Source organism: Ahaetulla prasina, chromosome 2 (assembly GCF_028640845.1).
Source record: "Ahaetulla prasina isolate Xishuangbanna chromosome 2, ASM2864084v1, whole genome shotgun sequence".
NCBI lineage: Eukaryota > Metazoa > Chordata > Lepidosauria > Squamata > Colubridae > Ahaetulla > Ahaetulla prasina.
Window position 1 is genome coordinate 142,019,463 of NC_080540.1, and position 22,351 is coordinate 142,041,813.

Consider the following 22,351-nt stretch of genomic DNA (forward strand, 5'->3'; position numbering starts at 1 on the left):
AATTAACTCTCAGTAACTCATAGTATAAAGCATATCCAATATGCAAACATAGCACTACAACAAAGAGAATTTCAAGAGCTTTCAAAAGTCCAAAAACTCCTCCAGAGTTAGGAATGATGAGAATAAATCTACAAGGAAAAATATACGTTTATATATATTTCTTTTAATATTCATATTTTATATTTTCCCTGTTATGTACAACTCTGCAAAGAATGGTCCTTATTTATTTTACATTATTTGGTATCCCAATTAGTGCAGGGTGTGTGTGTGTGTATTTATATGTTATTTATGTCATCTCATGAACAGCATTGCCTCTATCAAGCTAGGGACAAAGCAAAAAAGAAAGAAAGATATTTTATATAAATGAAAGCTGTTGATTTTTAAATCAAAATTAACTGCCTTAATTGATTTAAGTATTTGAGCCAGGCACCCTACAAGTCTGATAAATTCAGCCAACATGTTGGATTCTGGAAGATATTTATGACACATGTATGCATACGTATGGCATGCATGTTCTGCACATTTATGGAGAAGAGCAAACTTTTGTAGGGTGTGCATTCACTTTATTACAAAAATCTCAGTCCTGACCCATTTTGGCAAACACTCGCTATTATAGGGAACAGTTTACAGGTTTCTTCTCCCTCAAGATACAGTTGCAACTATTCTCCTAAGCAATTTCCCCCCTTAAAATGTGTCCAGATTGATTTTCTGCAATACACTATGTATCTATCACATGCTTTCTTTTTTTAACTGGTGTTGGTGACATGAAGTAGGAAAGAAGTCAATATTATACAGGACTTATATCTTTGCTTGTATCTATTCTAGCTTCTTAAAATTCAAGGTTGTCTTCCTTCCAAGTAAATACCATGTATTTTTAAACAATACTTTCCCAGGTATTTTTCTCCTGTGACTAATTCTTTTGTAGCTTCAGTGATGAAAGGCAAACACAAGAATCCTTGTAAATTACTTCTCTTTTTTGATGCGAGAGAAGAAAAAACTAGAGAACTGTTGATGAAAAGCAAGTATGATTCTACACTAAGAGCTCATCTATTTAAAATGACGGAAATATATATTTAAAAAGTTTAAAAAATGAATGAGATACAGCAGATCTCTGACTGTTTTTTACAGACAAATATTTGAGGGACTACATTTCATTCAGTTATTATTGTAATACGTGGGTATGCACTGTCTGCTTCACTCCTTTTCCTTTCGCACACAGATACCCACACACCCCTTTTTGGAATAATGGTACACTCCAGGAATGCCAATCTAGAGGAAGTCACTTTTCCAGTACAAAGGGCTTCTTAAACTATGCAGAGAGTAATTGCTGAGAAACCAGCTAGACTTGTTCCAGATAAGTGGGCCCATGAACAGAAATACACCTTTCAAGTCTAGGGAAAAGACAGTTTTTGACTGTCTTTCCCTTAAATGTAAGGATAACTTTCTAGGTTTGCATTGCGCTAGAGCAATGTTGTTTGAAATGCTTTGACATTTAATAGCAAAACTGACATACCAGAAGATTCTGGGGGTCCTATCCAAGCAGCTGCCTGAATTGAATATATTCCATCTCATTTTGATTTTAAAAAATGGCCTTTTCTTGCTGCTTCACCTGTTGCCCCTTAATCGCGCAGCCGTCAAGAGAGGTAAGAGAAAAAGCTCAATAAGCTGAATGGAAAAAGCAAAGCAAAAATACCAAAGCTTCTGTTGGAAGAAATGTCCATCTGGGTTCAGTTCCAAGTGGGAAAAAAGACACTGGATTCATGGAAGTTGCTTGGAAAGAAGGTTTATTGATGAACAGGATCATATGGCTTGAGATCCTGGGCAAAAAAGGGCAGAGATGCTGAGAGTCCCTGGGTTTTATATCCTCTCTGGCTTTGAACTTCCTAGGGCACAGGAAGAGTATCCTGATTGGTTGCTGTCAGGGGTCATGGTTAGCTTTGTAGGTTGTCTGTCTGCTAAATTTGTTTGAATCTTGTTGGGTGATGCAATGAAGGGCAATTAAAGAGGTAGATCTTCATTAGGTAGAATGAACTGGCTAAGGCCTTACTGGCCATTAACAAGGTATGTGTGGGGATGAGCTTCTGCCTTCCTTTTAGGGGAAATATTCTATTCTTTTAATATTTCCTAAAATATTTCATTTTTCTAGGAGAGGGGTGGGTTTTAACTTCCTACACTTCATCACCCTTATTAGCAAATCTAAATGGTAACCAAGTTAGGCCAACCTATTTGGGAGGGGAAAACAAAGCAGGGAGGTAGATTCTTGATGACTGTGATGAGTAAGGGAATTTGAACTCTAGTACACAGGTTGGAGGATGGAAAGGACTTAGTAGTGGGGCTTACAGGTAGTCTTCTATTTACATCCATTACTGAGTTCAATTTACAGTCATAAATTGTGGCAGTCGTTAAATAGGTCACCTTGCCAGATTTTATGACCTTTTTTTGCAGCTTTCATTAAGTGAATTCAACACTCATTAAGCAAACCCGTTTTTTTTAATGACTGTTTTTACCAGCAACTGGACATAAACACCTCTCATGAATCTGCCCCTGGAACCCTCTCTGGACATGAGTTCAGAAGAGGAGGAGGAATTTGAGTCAGCAGGGGAAAGCGCGGTACCACACGATGGTCCAGATCGGGGCTTGGACAGTGCTAGGTGACAGAGCAGCCTCAACCAGATTGATTGGATGAGCAAAAGGTTGAGGCTGAATGAGGCGAGCTGCAACTGCAGAGAGTTGGCCAGGAAGCACCCAGGAACAGCTGCCAACAGTTAGTGATGAGGAGGAGGTGGAATCAGGGGTGGGATTCAGCCAGTTCTGACCCGTTTGGGCATACCGGTAGCTCCGACGATCAGCTGAGAGTGAACCGGTTCACTCTAATGATCATATGGGCCGCCCATCCGCCCCTGCACTATAATCTACCTATATTACTTTTGTTTTAAGTCCAGCTGATAGGCGTGGCAGAGCAAATTGTCACGTCTCAGCTGTTTTACTCACTCTTGATTCTGTAGAAGGTAACTTTCAATTGTAATGATTATGTGCAGAAGTGCGAGTTTGACGTGCAAAGCACAGTGAAGCAGTTGTTACAACTGGTGAATCCTACCACTGGGTGGAATCCACACCTCCTCCTGATCTAAGGATACGTAGGGCAGAAAGGAGGCAGGCACCATGCCAGTTGGCTAGACTACTCATGAGGAGACAACTTCACCCTTTGTCAAGGGTGCGGTCAAAGGCCGCACAAGTGTCGCCTACTTAATCCTGTTCCAGAGGACTTGAATTTTGCTGGAGCAACGTGCCCAATTACTTGCCCTGTGTGTTTATGCCATGCATCCTGACTGTTTGACTTGTGGATTGCTTCCCTGGACTTTGTGTGTGCCCATTAGACTTGGTTTATCCAGTGATTCTTGTCATGCTCAGCTCAGAATCCAAACCTGTGCAGCGTAGGTGCTTTCTGAGGACCTATTCAGAGGATTTGAGTAAACAGTTTTAGGGCCTCTGGTGGCTCAGCAGACTAAGTCTGTCTGTTATTAACACAGCTGCTTGCAATTACTGCAAGTTCAAGTCCCACCAGGCCCAAGGTTGACTCAGCCTTCCATCCTTTATAAGGTAGGTAAAATGAGAACCCAGATTGTTGGGGGCAATAAAAGTTTACTTTGTATATAATATACAAATGGATGAAGATTATTGCTTAACACAGTGTAAGCCGCCCTGAGTCTTCGGAGAAGGGCGGGATATAAATTCAAATAAAAAAAAAATTCTTGCTGTGGATGCATATGTGTGTGGGCAGAGGGGCAGCACAATACCACATTTTTTGCCACAAACTGTGGCAAAAAATGCCAAAAATCATGGTCACATAACCACAGGCTGTTGCAAACAGCCATAAAATTGAACCCAAGATATGATCATGTGACCACAGTGTGTGTTTCTGCAGCCATTGGAACTCTGGCTTTGAGTAGCAACATGCCATCCTGTAGATGTTTGGGCTGCAACCCCTACAATGTTTTGATATCAATAATCACAATCAATAATCAATATCCAGAAACACCCTCTGGGAGAACTTTAAACTCATTACTATTGATAAATGCCTCCTTTTCCTCATACAAAAACCTGGAAAGTGAGGTGTAATCCTCAAGGGACTTTAACCGCCCCAGTAAGGGTACAAAAATGGGTACATCAGGGTTGTATTCTGTCCCCCTCCCTTTTTAATTTCTATACCAACCCCCTGATCGATCTTTTACAGAACCCTAATGTACATCCTCCTAATTTAGCACAACATAAAATCCCAATACTCCTATATGCCGACTCTGGTATTATCTCACAAACTCCCATAGGACTAAAGAGAGCAATTACTGCAACACTAGGATTCTGTAGACAGAATAAGTTGGTCCTTAATTTTGGCAAATCAAAAAATTTAGTTTTTGCTAAAAAACCTATTCAATACTCCTGGAGAATAGAAGGACATAATTTAGAACAGGTTAGGACATTTAAATACCTTGGGGTGGTTTTCACTCGCAAGGTACATGGAAGGCACATCTGGATTATACATTGCAATTAACCCATAGGTCCTCAAATGCCATTAAACACCTCTTTTACACAGGCAGAAGTCAGTTAGTACCTCTGCCTTAAAATTTTTCGAGGCCAAAACATTGGGGCAAATTCTATATGGGGCACAAACAGGAATCTTTGCAAAGGAAGACCCACTAGAAATCATGCAAACAAAATTCCTGTGAGCCATTTTAGCTGCATTAGGAACTTCAAACATCCAGTTAAGGATTGAGACAGGTATGCCTCAAATTCAGGTAAGAGCCTGAAAGCTGATGATTATCTATTAGCTAAAAATGCATTTCTTTCCAGAGGGACTAACCCCGCTAGTGTTGACTGATAACTTCTCCTCCCCCTGGAAACAGGTGATAGACCACAACCTGGACTCTTATGGGCTCTCCTTGGTATTCTTAATATCCCTAGGCTTTGACCAAGCTAAGCAAGTAGTTATTAATAGAATAAAAGACATGGAGTTCCACTTAGAACTAAATAGGATGCCTCTCCACAGTAGGAATAGAATTAAACAGTGTGTGTGGGAACCAGCATGATATTTTAAAGGACCTGATCTTCCAGAAACATAGAATAGCATTCTTCAGAGCCGGATTTAATATCCTTCCCTCAGCATTCCTTCAGGGCAGGTATAAGAAGAACCCAATAGAGTATGTATATGTGGTAAAGGAGAAGTTGAAGATATTACACATATTTTATTGTACTGTGAGTTATACAGAGTTTATTGGTCAAGACTTCCAGTGGTGACGTCCTTATGGAGCAGAGTGAGGGAACTGGGCTCCATTCCTGAAGCCTTAATTTTCCTGGCAGGAAGCCTCTAAAAGGCACAGTCAATCCTGGAGGGATTGATAGGAGAAAGGGGAAACTTTGAGGACCTTGGGGTGAAAGGCGATCCACCCCCCCCCCAAAGGGACAGAAGAAACCCCTTGATATCAACAGGAAAGAAATTGACCATTTTGGCTGGTTCTAAATGGTGACAGCCATGGAGCAGGAAGAGATGTAATTGTAAAAGGTGAAACAATTGTTTAACATGTAAGTGTTTAGGATAGAACTTTTGGACTTTCAAATCAATATATCTATATAGTCTATATATATATTTATACTTATTCCCCTTATTTATAAACTAACATAAATTGGTCTTAAAGTGCCAAATCTTGGGTTATTACAATTAGAATAATCACATCAACTTATGTATCTTATATATTATATTTAAACAATAATCGTATATAACATTTATATATTCTCATACTTATATATACTTATATAAATATGTAGGTCTTTGGTTATATAAATATACTTATACAAATAGATCTTAAAGTATAAGGACATTACAATTATAGCAAAATATATATGCATATATATCCATATATTAAAATCCATATTTATATTTATACTTACATATTTAAGAGTATATTGAAGGCATTATTATTATTGTTGTTGTTGTTGTTGTTGTTGTAGGAATTCCTCTTAATAAATACAGGATTTTGAAGGCTTAAATAGGAAACTTGAATAATTAAAATATTGTATGTTATTTTGGAAAAAAAAATTCGTGGAAAATGATGAGCATGACAATTATTACCAAGATAAGTAAAAAAACTGCCCCAAACCCTGCATCTACAACCTCATCGCCTGCACACCAAAGTTCAATAGAGAGCATGATGGGAACAGAGAAAGCAAGTTCAACACTGAACATTCAGAGCATGCAAGCTACATTATTAATGATACAAGATGCAATGACGAAAACACAGGAAGCAATAGCAAATATCCATGAAGAGACAAAAACAAACCATGAAGAGATCAAACACAAGGTGGGAGAAATGAAAGGAGATATCAGAAGAATAGGTAATAAAATAGGAAATATTCAGCAAACTATTATCAAAAATGAACAGAGAATAAAAACAGTAGAGACAAAAATGGAAGAAGTAGATAAAAAAATGGAAACGATGGAACAGAAATGTGTGCTTGCCAATAGAGACTTAGAGTAATTGTTTTCCTAGAGATGGAAAAAGTGTCCTCCTTAAGATTCCAGAATATTGTAAAAGATAAAGAGGAAGATCTCAGCGAGACCATGGCAGAATTATTAGCAGAGGCATTTCAGATGGACAAACAGGATATACGAGATATATAGATGAGGTGTATAGAGTCCATACAAACTACGCATGTAGACACAGGTTACCGAAAAAGAAGGCCATGTAAGGTTTACGAAAAAGGCCATAAGAGATGAAATATATAAGAAAATGAGGGAGGAATCAATAATATATAAAGGAAAGGAAATACAAACTCTGAAACAAATACTGGGGAGTGTAAGAAACAAAAGAAGTCATTACCAGTTTCTAACCTCACAATTAATTAGATACAATGTGATGTTCTGATGGCTGGTGCCAGAAGGCATTCTGATTTCCTGTCAGGAGAAAATTTTTTAAATAGATACCCTTGACAAAGCACAAGAGTTCTTTGAACATCACTTTGCAACTGAAGAAGAACAAGAGAATAGAGAAGAAACTGAGAATAGGAATCAAGAGGAATACCAAACAGAGGAGAATGAAGTGGAACAAGAAGAAAAGAGGAAAGAAGGAAAAAGAACAAATAGAAAGAGAAGGTACAAGAGGAAAAATACAGAGAGAGACAAGTAATACAAGAAAATTAAGAATAATGTATAAATAAACAAAGAAATGGTGGAGGAAATTAAAATGGCCTCAATAAACATAAATGGATCAAATTCACCAATACTCAAATACTCACAAAACTACAAAGATTGGATATGGATATTGCATGTTTTCAGGAAGTACACATCAAGAAACAGTATAGTAAATTACTAGAAAACCCAAAGACAGGAAAACTCTGCATATCATTAGCTCCAAAAAAAACAAAAACGGAATTGCAATATATATTAAGGAAAGATTAAAACTGAAAGAAATATACACAGACGAGGAGGGAAGAATCCTAATGACTGAAATAGAAACAGACCAAAACCAAATATTACTTACCACAATATACGCACCAAATAACAATCAAAGTGTTATTTATTATTTACTACAGAAAAGTACATTATAAAATAATGGAATTAGAATATGAAAATATATGTTTAAGTGGAGATTTTAATGCAATTATGAATATCAAAAAAGATTATAAAAGTAATAAGAAGAACAAGACAAAGAAAAGAACATTGCCAGACTCATTTTATGACATGATGAAAGAATTAAGTCTGCAAGAAGCATGAAGAGAAATAAATATGAAAAAGAATCAATACACATTCTATTCAAACCCACATCAATTACGGTCAAGGACTGACATGGCATGGATGACCCAAGGATTAAGAAAAGAGATTCAAGAGATTGAAATAATGATGAACACAGGGGCACACCACAATCCAATAAAAGTGATATGGAAAGGGCAGAAGAAAAAACGGAGATGGACTATGAATCAAGAAATACCGAAAGAGAAAGAATATACACAGATGACTGAAAAAAAATTGAAACTATTCTTTAAGATAAATACAAAGGAAGATACGTAGCTCCAAAATTTGTGGGATACCACAAAAGCATATATATGAGGACTTACAATAGCATACATGACAAAAAGAAATAAGAAAACAAAACAAAAACAAGTTATTTTGCAGGAAGAACTCAAAAGATAATTATTATAATAATTATTATATAATAATAATAATAATAATAATAATAATAATAATAATAATAATAATAATAATAATAATAATAATAATAATAATAATAATTTAATTTTTATACCCCCCTTCTCCCGAAGGACTCAGGGCGGTGAACAGCCAAGTAAAACAATACAATATATTACAATAAAAACTATTTAAAAAACTTATTCCATGTGGCCTAAATTTAAATATAAAATACATAATATAAAAATAAACCCCATTTAAAACGAATTAAAAACCCCTATTAAGCCAGTCCTGCTCAGAAGAAAAGGTACGTCTTCAGCTCGCGGCGAAAAGTCCAGAGGTCAGGAAGTTGTCGAAGTCCTGGGGGAAGCTCGTTCCAGAGGGTAGGTGCCCCCACCGAGAAGGCTCTCCCCCTGGGGGTCGCCAGCCGACACTGTTTGGCTGACGGCACCCTGAGGAGACCCTCTCTATGGGAGCGTACTGGTCGGTGGGAGGCATGTGGTAGCAGAAGGCGGTCCCGAAGATATCCTGGTCCTATGCCATGGAGCGCTTTAAAGGTGATAACCAACACCTTGAAGTGCACCCGGAAGACCACAGGTAGCCAGTGCAGTCTGCGCAGGATTGGTGTTATATGGGAGCCACGAGTGGCTCCCTCTATCACCCGCGCAGCTGCATTCTGGACCAACTGAAGCCTCCGGGTGCTCCCCAAGGGGAGCCCCATGTAGAGAGCATTGCAGTAGTCCAGGCGAGGGCGTGAGTGACCGTGCATAAGGCATCCCGGTCTAGAAAGGGGTGCAACTGGCGGACCAGGCGAACCTGGTAAAAAGCTCTCCTGGAGACGGTCGCCAAATGATCTTCAAAAGACAACCGTCCATCCAGGAGAACACCCAGATTGTGCACCCTCTCCATTGGGGCCAATGATTCGCCCCCAACAGTCAGCCGCGGTTGCAGCTGGCTGTACCGGGATGCCAGCATCCACAGCCACTCAGTCTTGGAGGGGTTGAGCTTGAGCCTGTTTCTCCCCATCCAGACCCGCACGGCCTCCAAACACCGAGACAACACTTCGACAGCTTCATTGGGGTGGTAAGGGGTGGAAATGTACAGCTGGGTGTCATCCGCGTACAATTGATAACTCACCCCAAAACCACTGATGACCTCACCCAGCGGCTTCATATAGATGTTGAACAGGAGAGGCGAGAGAACCGACCCCTGTGGCACCCCACAAAGGAGGCGCCTCGAGGTCGATCTCTGCCCCCCTGCCAACACCGTCTGTGATCAGTCGGAGAGATAGGATGAGAACCACCGAAACACGGTGCCTCCCACTCCTAAACTCCCCAACCGTCGCAGCAGGATACCATGGTCGATGGTATCAAAAGCCGCTGAGAGATCTAGGAGAACCAGGGCAGAGGAATAACCCCTATCCCGGGCCCTCCAGAGGTCATCCACCAATGCGACCAAAGCTGTCTCCGTGCTGTACCCGGGTCGGAAACCGGACTGGAACGGGTCTAGATAGACAGATTCATCCAGGTACTGGGGTAACTGATGTGCCACCACACTCTCAACAACCTTCGCCACAAAGCGAAGGTTGGAGACTGGACGATAGTTACCCAAAACAGCTGGCTCCAGGGAGGGCTTCTTGAGGAGGGGCCTCACCACCGCCTCTTTCAAAGCAGTGGGAACAACACCCTCCCCCAAGGAAGCATTGACAATTCCCTGGAGCCAGCCTCGTGTAACCTCCCAGGTGGCCAGCACCAATCAGGAGGGACACGGGTCCAATAAACATGTGGTGGCATTCAGCCGTCCCAACAACCTGTCCATGTCCTCGGGAGCCACAGGATCAAACTCCTCCCAGATGGTCTCAACAAGACTAGCGTCCGTCACCTCGCCCGAAACTACCCAATTTTGGTCCAGACCGTCCCGAAGCTGAGCGATTTTGTCAAACAGATACCTGATGAAATCCTCAGCACAACCCTGTAAGGGATCATCGCATCCCCCCTGGTGAAGGAGGGAGCGAGTCACCCTAAACAGGGAGGCTGGGCGGTTCTCTGCTGACACAACGAGGGTAGAAACATAGGCCCGCTTGGCCCCCCTCAATGCCACTAGATAGGTCTGGGTGAAAGACCTAACTAGTGTATGGTCAGCTTCAGAATGGCTGGACCTCCAAGCGCTCTCTAGGCGTCTTCTCCGGCGCTTCATCTCCCTCAGCTCCTCGGAGAACCAAGGAGCTGGTTGAGACCTATGCCGGGTCAGAGGCCGCAAAGGCACGACACGGTCCAAGGCTCCCGCCGCGGCCTGTTCCCAGGCCACAACAAGCTCCTCGGCCGAGCCGTGGGCCAAATCGCCAGGGAACGGCCCAAGCTCCATCAGGAACCTCTCCGGGTCCATCAGTCGCCCTTGGACAGAACCAACGCATTGGTCCCGTTTCCCTGCGGTGTTGAGCGGCGGTCCGAAAGTCCAGACGAAGGAGAGAGTGATCAGACCATGACAAAGGTTCAGTGACTAATTCTCGTACTTCCAGATCACTCAACCACTGTCCAGAGACAAAAATCAGATCCAGTGTGTTTCCCCCAACGTGGGTGGGGCCGTCAACTAATTGGGTCAGGTCCATGGCCATGAACTCCCGAACCGCCGTTGATGACATACCGGCTGATGGCAGGTTGAAGTCCCCCACGACCATAAGCCTAGGGGTATCAACCGCCATCCCAGCTATCATCTCCAGCAACTCGGGCAGGGCTGTTGTCACGCAGCAAGGAGCCAGGTAGGCGATCAACAAGCCCACCTGCACCTTACGACCCCACTTCATGTAAAGGGATTCACAACCGGCTATCTGAGGTACAGTGGCCTCCATCGGCTCTAGACTCTCTTTAATAACCACCGCCACCCCTCCACCCCTACCTTGGGCCCTCGGCTGATGAAATGCCTGGAAACCCGGTGGGCACATCTCCACCAGGGGCATCCCTTCTTCAATGCCCAACCAAGTCTCTGAAATGCCCATAAGGTCCGCAGCCCCCCCCCGTATAAGATCATAAATCAGGGGGGCTTTATTTACTACGGACCTGGCATTGCATAACATCAGCTGAAGGTCCAAGCCCTGAGGAGACTGGCCACTCGGGGAACGGGAAAAGTCTGAGGGGCCGGAGTGTGCAATCGCTTTTAAACAGCGAGTGCGCACCCCCTGAACATGATATGGCCCCCCACTTCCACCATATCTGCCTCTCCCACTTACCGTACTGATGGAACAGCCCTCTGGAATTGGAATGAGAAGCTTCCCCTTTACCTCCGGACCTGATGAAATATCACCGCGAGCAATCGCAAGAACTGGCTCCCTCCCCAACGGGTTTCCCCCGATACCCGTTTTTACCCTCCCACCCCTTAAAAATTGTTTATCTAAAAAATCCCATAGATTCTTTTTCAATGCATGCCATCTCTCTGGGTCCCAAAACCCGTCATTGAGATAGGCCCTCGATAACGTGGAGGGCCATTTCTGTGAAGCGGAGAACTAGATTTACAGAATGAGCCCCAAAACAACAAGATAAAAGAAAAAAAGAGATCTAACAAAAACAAGTTGAATCTGATTGTACAAGATAAAATAGCACAAAATGGCAAAATGGCAAAGCAAAATTTTTTCAAGCACGCAAACAAGCCGGGGTGATGATTAGCATATAAATTTAAAAAATAAAAAAAATAAAGCAGGGCTAGAAATCAGCAAAAATCATTAGTAAGGAAACAGTCCTCTTGTTTGAATTCACTCCCATCATTCCTGAAAATTATTCTTGTTGGCGGAGACTGATGGGAATTGCAATCCAAAACTTCCTGAAAATTTATAAGAGTGCCATGTATTTTGCATAAATTCACACTTAGTAGAAGAGAGAGAAAAATGGAGGTACAGGTTACATATGCCCTTCTGGAGATCTATGAAGATCTGGCTCCTCCTCCAAGCATTGGGCTTAGATGGGGGTTAAGCTGTCAGGATGTTTGGTCTGGTGCCTGGAGAAAGGATACATTTGTTTTTCAACTATGTTTTATGGATTATAGTGAGCCACCTAGAATCATTCTATGATATAAGCAGCCATATAACTCCTGCAAATCAATAAATACTTGAGGTTAAATACTCAAGTATTTATTGAGGTTATGTGCAGAAGGTTGCAACCCAACATTCCTAAATCAGCATTAGAAATTGGATCCTTAAGTCAAAGCTGTATAAAACAAGCAGACCCTATTGCTTGAACTCCATTCCATCATGCAGGAGAGGCAAAGTTGCTGGCTGAGAAGGACAGCTATAGAAATCAAATAAATAAATAAAGTCCTGTTTGAACAAAATTCCATGAGCCCAGGATCCCAATAGTTATTAAGTAAATGACCAAATATACAATAGTACTAGCAATAACATTTAGACTTATATACCGCTTTATAGCACTCTGAGAGGTTTAAGAGTCACCCTATTGTCCCCCAACAATCTGGATCCTCATTTTATCCACCTCAGAAGGATGGAAGGTTGAATCAACCTTGAACTGGTCAAAATCAAACTCTACAGTGAGCAGAGTCAGCCTGCAATGCTGCATTCTAACCGCTGTGCCCTTGTGATTCAAAATATTAAGAGAATGGAATGGAGCTCAACTTAGCAAAAGTTTAATAATAATAGATATAACATTCCACAAAATAAGATATCTAGCTCTAGAAGCACAAAGCATCTGACTCCAAGGATTGGCAATCTCTGAAAAAATTGGGGGCAGAGTACATGCATTAACTTTTAACAGCCTTTTTTCCTTCCTCTAGAGGGAACCTCTGAATCCTCAGCACTCAAGAAACTGTCAAAGGATCAGAAATGGTAAAGCTCCGAGTTATTTAAATGTTTTTGATTTCTTTGTATTACAGTTCAATATTATAAATTGAATTATGATTAATTGTAATTGATGTTGTAGGAAATCATTTTGAAAGTGTGCATCTTTTTCTCCACAATCACAACTTTATGTGAATACATATTTAATGTAATTGACTACCTCTCACCCAAATCTACTTATCCATCTGCCTACCTACCTACCTACCTTTTTTTAAAAAAAAAGATGGCAACAGATGGTGCTCTAAAGTGTTGTGCAGAGGTGGTTTTGGAATGTAGAGATTGTTATGTGGAAGTGGAGGAGTGTGTAGAGAGAAAGACAAGAGGGAGACGAGCTTGATAAGCTAACTTAGAGGCTGGAATTTGTTGAAGAAATGGAGAGGTGAAGAAATAGAAAGTCGGAGAGCTTGAAGAGTGGAGAGGTCAGAAAGGGGCAGTTGGAAGGTGAAACAGAGATGGAGCAGAGGAGATGGATGATTTACAATTTTGTGGCTTCCCTGGTTTCCCCCTGGACTCCCCCTGGATTCCCCTGAAGTTAAACCCTTGGTCCCCTTGTCATGGTCGAATAACAATCTGCTGATTGTTGAGCAGGATGACTCCTGCTCAAAGAGCAGGTGGCAGTCATGGCCAGGAGGGCCTTTAAGCAACTGCTGGTTGTGCACCAGTTAGGTTCTTTCCTGGACCAATAATCCTTACTCATAGTCACTCATGCCCTAGTCACTTCCCGTCTTGACTATTGCAATGTACTCTACATGGGGCTGCCCTTGAAGAGCATCCGGAAGTTCCAGTTGGTGCAAAATGCAATGGCCCGCATGGTTTTGTGCAGACCCTAGTGTGTATCATTTCTCCTGTGGGAGCAGCCTTGGCTGCTGATTTGCTTCTGGGTGCAATTCAAGGTGCTGGCATGCTCACAGAGAGAGCTGTGTGTGCCACCTGTGGCACACATGACATAGTTTTGCCATCATGGCCCTAGGCCTTAGGAAGATACATCAGAAGAAGGGCCTTCTCCATGGTGGCTCCCTCTCTCTGGAATATCATTCCCCAGAGATTAGAACGGCCGTCACTCTAATACTCTTCCGGAAAGCACTGAAGACCTGGTTCTGCCAGCGGGCCTGGGAAACCCAGAGTGGGATGGAGCCCATTAAATGGCTCGTGTGAGATGCTGTCACCAGGGCGGGGGTGATTTTATTTTATTATTTTAATTTCTTTGATTTTTAAAATTAGTTTTGTTTTAAATAAGATTTTATATTCTGTAAGCCACCTTGAGTCACCATGGGCAAATAGGCAGCAATATAAATTCAATTAAAATAAATAAACAAACAAACAAACAAATAAATACCTATCTATCTATCTATCTATCTATCTATCTATCTATCTATCTATCTATCTATCTATCTATCTATCTATCTATCTATCATCTCGCTTGAATCAGCAGAGCAGTTGAAAATGCAGTTTCAGCCTGAATGCTAGTTTCAATCTGATTTATATTATCCTTTCTGGAAAGAGGAACAGATTGTTTTATCCTCTCCAAAATATCCTAGAAGTAAATGTTTTTTCATCTTTCTTGATGAAAAAACTTGTTTTTTCCCTCAAAAATGAGATTTTAAAAATATTTTTAGAATTAATTCATCTGTAGAGATGTACAAAGTAGGGAAACCGGAGTTTACACGTAAAAAGCTAAGTTTCCCCTTCTTTCCTTCTGGCATGTGCTGAAAATACTTCCAGCAAATGGATGAAGTATTCCATTGTTTGGAAAAATTGCAATTCTGCAAGTTTGAAAAATAAACTGTAATCTAAACTGTGTTGCCATAGAATCACTGGTCTGATTTTAATTGAATAATTCAAGGTTTAATTATGGCTCCATTTCTTATTCTGATAAAGTTACTTTGTGAATATGATGCCTGTGATTTTTCAAAACTGAGTTGAGGGATTTGGAATGCCAGTTTCCCAATTAAAATTAATGACTGCTGGCTACTGACAGTACTTGGGATATATTTTAAAATATCAACCAGTCATTGTTATAAAAATAATTCAACCTTTTAGCCCAATATCTATGATATATTCTAGACCACTGATAGTGAACCTTTTCGGCACCAAGTGCCAAAAAGGGAGCATGCACACTCATCTGGGCCGCAACCCGGAAGAGGAGCTACCAATGGTGCATCCGCGCACCTGAAAATGAACTTCCAGTTTCTGGCTGGAAGTTCTGGCTCATTTGCCTTGGCCAGCTAGTCTTTTGGGTTTCTGGCACACATGCGCTCATGACGATCAGCTGGCTGGTGCACATGCTCATACGGGAAAATGGAAGACCAGCTCTTCCAGTTTCCAGCACTGGTGCACACAAAAAGGCCAGCTGATCGTCGTGCACGCATACACACCAGAAACCCAGAAGAGGAACGGGAGATGCCGCGCGTGCCAGGCAACATGGCTCCACTTCGGGCACGCGTGCCATAGGTTCACCATCATGGTTCTAGACCAATGTTCCCAATCTGCTGGAAGGAGAGAGGTGGGCTCCGCTGGTGCAAGTTGAGCTCTGCGCACTTGTGTGACCCAGTTCTGGAGAGTCCACATCCCAGTAGTGGACTGTGACCCAGAGGTTGGGGACTCCTGATCTAGACTAGACAGTCCCTGAATTAAATTGCCCTGATAAAATGCTTTGTTTTTCAATGGTCATATTTTACATGTGACCATAATAAGCTTTATCCTTAAAAGACAATTGCATCAATGCCAAGCCCCACAAAATTCATTGGCAATAGGGCCAATATCTTCCTGTAACAGCTAGGTAAGTGCACACAGAAAAAGTATGTAGGTAGGATTTTCTAAGCTAAATAGAAATATTCTTGCAGAGGAATGACTGAAGATTCTATCTCACAGCAGAGAACCAAGGAAATGATATGTTCCTATTAATGACTCAGAGACTCTTATTTATTTGTGATATTGTATTCAAAATAGCACTGTGGCTTCTATTTTTCTAGTTAATTTCACCAAGGAGACATCCCTTATAATGAAACGAGTCAATGTGCCTGAACTTGATGCCCTGTTCAATAGCATTGCCGAGACCTTCAATAAGCAGCAAGATCATTGCTTGTCTCTCCGAGAAGCTACACAGACCTTAAGGAACTCCTATGACTGTTCACCCGTAAGCAGCCTTTCTGTTTGCATGGAGAAGATCTTGCAGGAACATAGTAAGTTGGTGGGCAATTAATGCTGGAGAACAGTTTGAATCAAAGGAGAAAATGTTGGTGAACAGTGTTGGAAGAAATATCCTTCTGGGTACAGTTCCAAGTGGGGGAAACAACACTGGATTCATGGAAGTTGCTTGGAAAGAAGGTTTATTGACGAACAGGATCACATGCCTTGGAGAGCTTGAGCGAAAAAAGGGAAGAGATGCTGAGTGCCTGGGTTTTATACCCTCTGTTGGGCTTTGAATTTGAGCTCGTGTTCTGATTGGTTGTCAGACTCCCATGGGGCCATGCAGAGGTAACTTTGTAGGTTGTCTTTTGAGTCCCAGGCTTGGTTGACTCTTACTGGGTGATGATGTAATGAAAGGGCTTTGGGCAATTTCTACTATGGTACTGCCTGAAGAAGGTAAATCTTTGTTATGTAGAATAGACAGGCCCAGGCCTTAATGGCCCATTAACAAAGGCGGGGGGGGGGGGGAGAGACTGAGTTTCTGCCTCCCTTTTAGGAGAAATATTCTGCCCTTTTAATATTTCCTAACATATGTCATTTTCTAGGAGAGGGGTGGGTGCTAACTTCCTACAACAGGGTGGCCAGCAAGAATATACTTTCACCTCTTGTTCTTGTGTTGCTTAGTGACACTAATTATAATTCATAGGATTGGAACAGGGACTGACCCAATCTAGGTTCACATTATCTCATAATACTCCATCATAATCTTCAATATTTCATATTTTTCATATATTCAAAACAGAATCAGGCCACACAAACGGAAGACCAAAACTACAGAGAAAAATCTTTTTTTTTTTGTTTAAATTTATATCCCGCCCTTCTCCGAAGACTCAGGGCGGCTTACAGTGTATAAGGCAATAGTCTCATTCTATTTGTATATTTTTTACAAAGTCAACTTATTTTTGTCCTCTATGACTGGAGTGAATCCACAGCCTAGTAGTATTTGTACTGCTTCCTGTATAAATGAATCCTTCATATTTACGGGGCAGAAAACATACGCATTATCTTGGAAATTGCTCCTATGAGAACAAATCAAATCAAATATATTTATGACACTATTTGAGAATAAAAGCATTTCTGATAATACATGATCTGACATACCGCTGGGCACTGTGATAGTGGTGATAGTTGATAAGGATATGTGGATTTGGAAAAATCCACTTCATTCTTATACTGTCCGCTTAAATAGAGCAGTGTTTTGCACCATGGAACAGTTTTTAGCTTTTTAAAAGAAATCATTTCTTATTAAAGAAACATCTACCACACAAATGTAAGGAATTGCACTTGTGAGGTGATACTTATGAGGTGGCCAAAAATCTTCCTTCTTGTTCAAGTGTTAATAATATGGTCCTCCTTCCAAGACATTTTCCCTTCACCAAGGCTTACTGGAATGCTCAGATTGTAAATCAATGACTCAACTGTTACCATCAGACATATTCAGAATGCAGCACAAAAATAGCACTGAAACTGATAATCTAATGGATAGCCATGATTTCCTACGGAATTGCACAACTAAAATCCGATGTTGTGCATGAGACAACCACAGAAATTCCAACTGTGGTTACCAAGCTGTAATATTTGAAAGTCATAGCAGAAAAATTATAAAATACCTGACTGGGAAAAAAATCCTATTGATTTACACACTGTCCAGAATTAGTTTAATTGTAGTGGTATAAAAATATTGTAAGATAAGTAGATAAGTAAATCACTGTAGTTAATTTGAATGAAATTTAAATGACTTGGCCCCTCTTGGTATTTTTGGAGGCATGCCCCTTTTATTCAACTTGACCCTCAGGTAAGAAAACAATGCTTTGTGTTATTGACAGCTCAATCCTAAAACTTTCATTCATCCAATGAGGTTTTTGGAAAGAAAAATAGCAAAATATCATGCTCTTGTTATTGCTCCTAGACAGATTGTTCGGCGCTATTATTCTAGACTGATTAATTACATGGTTCAAAATCCAAGATTCAGATTCTTTTTGCAGGAGAAAATTGTTTACATTGATCAATTCAGCTTGATTTTCTGCCTCAATAAATTACCAAGATGCTAAGGATTTTAGATTTCCGTTTCCTGGATGAATATTCTACTGCTTGGATTGCATGTCAAGTGAAATTATTCTTTAGATTTACCTTCCTGTATATTATCCCTTCATGTGCCTTTAAAGCTAATCTTTCCTTTGTAATGCCTGCCTTCCGAAAAGAATGCCAAGAAGAAGAATTGTTCAGTGTTTGTGAAATCTATGATAAGAAAGACAAGAAATGAATTCAGAATTTACTTATAGGGAGACTTATCAAGTATTTTATGCTGGATGAGTAGCAAGAAAAAAAAACCCCGAGGGATTACCTGTAAAATCTGTAAGAATGGTTTCACAGAAGAGCACAACCTCTAGTTCTATGCCAAGGATTACAAGCAAATGGCCTGGCTAATCTTGGCTTAATATTACCAAATTACCATTACATCTCTCACACACACCTATAAATGTATGTATTCACCTATGTCCCTGACAAATAAAGTAGAAATAATTAGATTTCATGGCATTGTAATATCTTTGACAGTTGGCTGCTATTTGAAGCTTTCTTAAGATTCCAACAATTGATCCTAATCACTAATTTGAGATTAACATCTCTTTGTTTTTCAGGTGCTTACAATGTCCAGGTGTGTATGGAAGGATACAGGTTTTGGCTAGATGTGGGAGTGGAGGAAGTCCCTCAGAAACTGAAGCAGACTCAGCAGCAGGTGGAGAAATTGAATTTTGCCACCAAAGGAATAGTTAGTAAAACAATAGAGGAGATGATTTACTCAGTTCATCAGTGCCAGGACAGTTTGATGGAGAAAGTGAAAGACTCATCACCTGAGTACCTAGACTGGATACGTCTAGAAAGCAACCTAAAAGAAAATATTGAGAAGATAAATCAAGCACAGAAGTATTCAATGGAGTATAGAGAAGAAGCCGATTATGTGCTGTTGAATATGGCAAAATCAGCAAACGTGACACTGTAAAGCAGTGGTTCCCAATCTTTTTTTTGGCCATGCCCCATAGAATTCCGGGACACAGAATTCTTACTATTCAAAAGAGAACTTCTAGTCATGCAGAAGAAGCCTAAAAGACCATTAAATTGGTTTAAACAAGGTTCCAAAGAACATGGCATCCATGAAAGAAAAAAAATAAAAGAACAAAAGACAATAGAAATACTGAGGAACTTAAAAAATAATAGTATGAAGGAATACGAAAAAACAGCAAATAAAGTTTCAGAACTTATCATAGAGAACTGAAATGCATAAATATAATTTTAATGAAAGCTTTTTCTGTAATATTTCAATCATATTAATTACTATACATATTAAAATAAAGGTACCTAACAAATTCAAAATACAATTTGAGCTCACCTCAAGATCATATTTACAATGCAATCCTATGCATGTCTACTCTGAAGTAAGTACCATTGTCTTCAATGGAGCTTACTCCCAGGAAAATGTTGTAGGAGTGCAGCTTTAGTCTACTTAAGTTAGTGAGATACTTGTGCCTGCTGCAGAGAGATTTTATGTTAGGCTCCAATTTCGTCAGCTTCATTTTCAAGTCTCATCCAGTGATATCCAGTCGATTTTTTTTCTTCAGTAGCAAATCATTCACAGCACTAAAGCCACATTCAGCTAAATATGAAGATGGGAATGGTAACAGCAGTTTTCTTGCAAAGCAGGTTGAATTTGGGTATTTAGGTTCTGTCTCATCACAAAGCCATGCCTTTTATGCATACGGTTTCTGACTAAAAGAAATAAATGTGAGAAAAACTTATGTAATGATGCAAATTATTAAAAGAAATAGCTATTAAAAGAAGATGGAGCAGAAAGAGGGAAATTTAAAAAAAAATTCTTAGCTTAATCTATGAATAGATTAAGCCCACTGCAACTACATCGCCAAAAAGGCTTTAAGAGTTGTAAACTTAATCTTGCGTAGCTTCTTCTCCAGAAAGATTACACTACTAACCAGAGCATACAAAACATTTGCTAGACCAATTCTCGAATACAGCTCGCCTGCCTGGAACCCACACTTCATTTCGGACATTAATAAAATTGAGCGCGTCCAAAAATATTTTACAAGAAGAGTTCTCCACTCCTCTGATCACAACAAAATACCTTATGCCACCAGACTTGAAATCCTGGGTTTAGAAAATTTAGAATTCCGCCGCCTTTGGCATGACCTGATTATAACTCATAAAATCATCTGCTACAATGTCCTTCCTGTCGAAGACTACTTCAGCTTCAATCACAACAATACATGAGCACACAATAGATTTAAGCTTAATGTGAACCGCTCCAATCTTGATTGTAGAAAATATGACTTCAGTAACAGAGTTGTTAATGCCTGGAATGCACTACCTGACTCTGTGATCTCTTCCCAAAATCCCCAAAGCTTTAACCAAAGACTATCTACCATTGACCTCACCCCATTCCTAAGAGGTCTGTAAGGGGTGTGCATAAGAGCACCAGCGTGCCCACCGTTCCTGTCCTAATGTTCCCTTTGATTTTATCCAATTCGTATGGTTATTTCATGCTTATATCTACCGTTGTATTTGACAAATAAATAAATTAAAAAATAAAATAAAATAAATAAATAAATAAAAATAATAAGATAGTCATGAACGAAAGGGGGGATGTAACCTATGACCCCCCTACTCGCCCACTTGGTTTGAACCTGCAGCTTAGTGGGGAAATGCTTTGGTAGTTCAGTAGGTAGAAGTGAATCACGCAAACCTGGCAAAGCCTATGCATGTGTGGCCCAGCCCCAGATTGCTCTAAGAAAAGTCTTGTAAAACAAGGCCTGGGAAAACACAGACTAAAAATAACTATAAATCTAACAATTTCTTACTTAAACTTGGGTCCTGGTTCTGTATTCTCACTGCTGGGCTTCCCCCAGCAGCCACCGACTCTGTCTCCCCACAGAGCAGCTCTCCCTGCAACCACCCAGCAGCAAAGGCCACAGGAAAGGGAGAGAGAAATGCTGCCAGTCCCATGATCTTTGGTGGGAACATATCTGATTGACTGGCAGTTGCTCCCTCCTCCCCACCCCAGCTGGGATATCCTTTTCAGACCAGGCCATAGGAAATGCACTTTAACAAAGACAACAATAGGTAAATGAAACACAGCTATTTCATCACAAACATATAAGAACAATTAGCGGGCTTTCAAAAATTCAGTTAATAGCTCATATTCGAATTGCCCCCATTAAAAATCAAATTGCCCCCTGTGGGGCATGGGCCCCACGTTGGAAACCACTGCTGTAAAGAGAACGAGTAAGTTGCATTCTGTTTTTCTTATCTGAAAGCTTCATCAAGTTGCAACGGAAAACCACATGGCTACATGAGCTATTTTAAATTTAGGTGTTAGAATATGCCCAGAAATGTCTTATAGAAATGCCATATGCCCATGGTCTCCAGAAAAATCTTAATGTTTTCTGAACATAAATCTTAAATATTCAGTAAGTGGCAAAAATTAACTAGCAAATTGGTTTTGGGTAGAGGTTGGCCCCAATGGAGAGGGTCCGCAACTTAGGCGTTCTCCTGGATGGACGGTTGTCCTTTGAAGAACATCTGGCAACCATCTCCAGGAGAGCTTTTTATCAGGTACGCCTGATCCGCCAGTTGCGCCCCTTTCTAGACCAGGATTCCTTATGCACGGTCACTCATGCCCTCATCATTTCCCGCCTGGACTACTGCAATGCTCTCTACATGGGGCTCCCGGAGGCTCCAGCTGGTCCAGAATGCAGCTGCGTGGGTGATAGAGGGAGCTACCCGTGGCTCCCATATAATACCTCTCCTGCGCAAGCTGCACTGGCTGCCTGTGGTCTTCCGGGTGCAATTCAAGGTGTTGGTTACCACCTTTAAAGCGCTCCATGGCTCAGGACCGGGTTATTTACGGGACTGCCTGCTGCCACCGTGTGCCTCCCATCGACCTGTGCGTTCCCATAGGGAGGGCCTCCTCAGGGTACCATTGGCCAAACAATGTTGGCTGGCGACCCCCAGGGAGAGAGCCTTCTCTGTGGGGGCACCTACCCTCTGGAATGAGCTTCCACCAGGAGTTCGACAGTTTCCTGACCTCCGGACCTTTCGCCGTGAGCTGAAGACGTACTCATTCTTCTGTGCAGGGC

The 22,351-nt window shown here is 41.0% G+C and overlaps 1 protein-coding gene across 1 annotated transcript; it reads left to right on the forward strand.

Moving 5' to 3' along the window:
* Positions 1 to 1,334: 1,334 nt before the first annotated feature.
* On the forward strand, positions 1,335 to 20,577 carry LOC131191322 (uncharacterized). The gene is made up of 4 exons (XM_058169353.1): positions 1,335 to 1,643; positions 12,953 to 13,004; positions 15,989 to 16,198; positions 18,845 to 20,577. The coding sequence occupies exons 1-4, from the start codon at positions 1,587 to 1,589 to the stop codon at positions 19,204 to 19,206; spliced, it is 681 nt and encodes a 226-aa protein (XP_058025336.1). The 5' UTR covers positions 1,335 to 1,586; the 3' UTR covers positions 19,207 to 20,577.
* Positions 20,578 to 22,351: the final 1,774 nt, after the last annotated feature.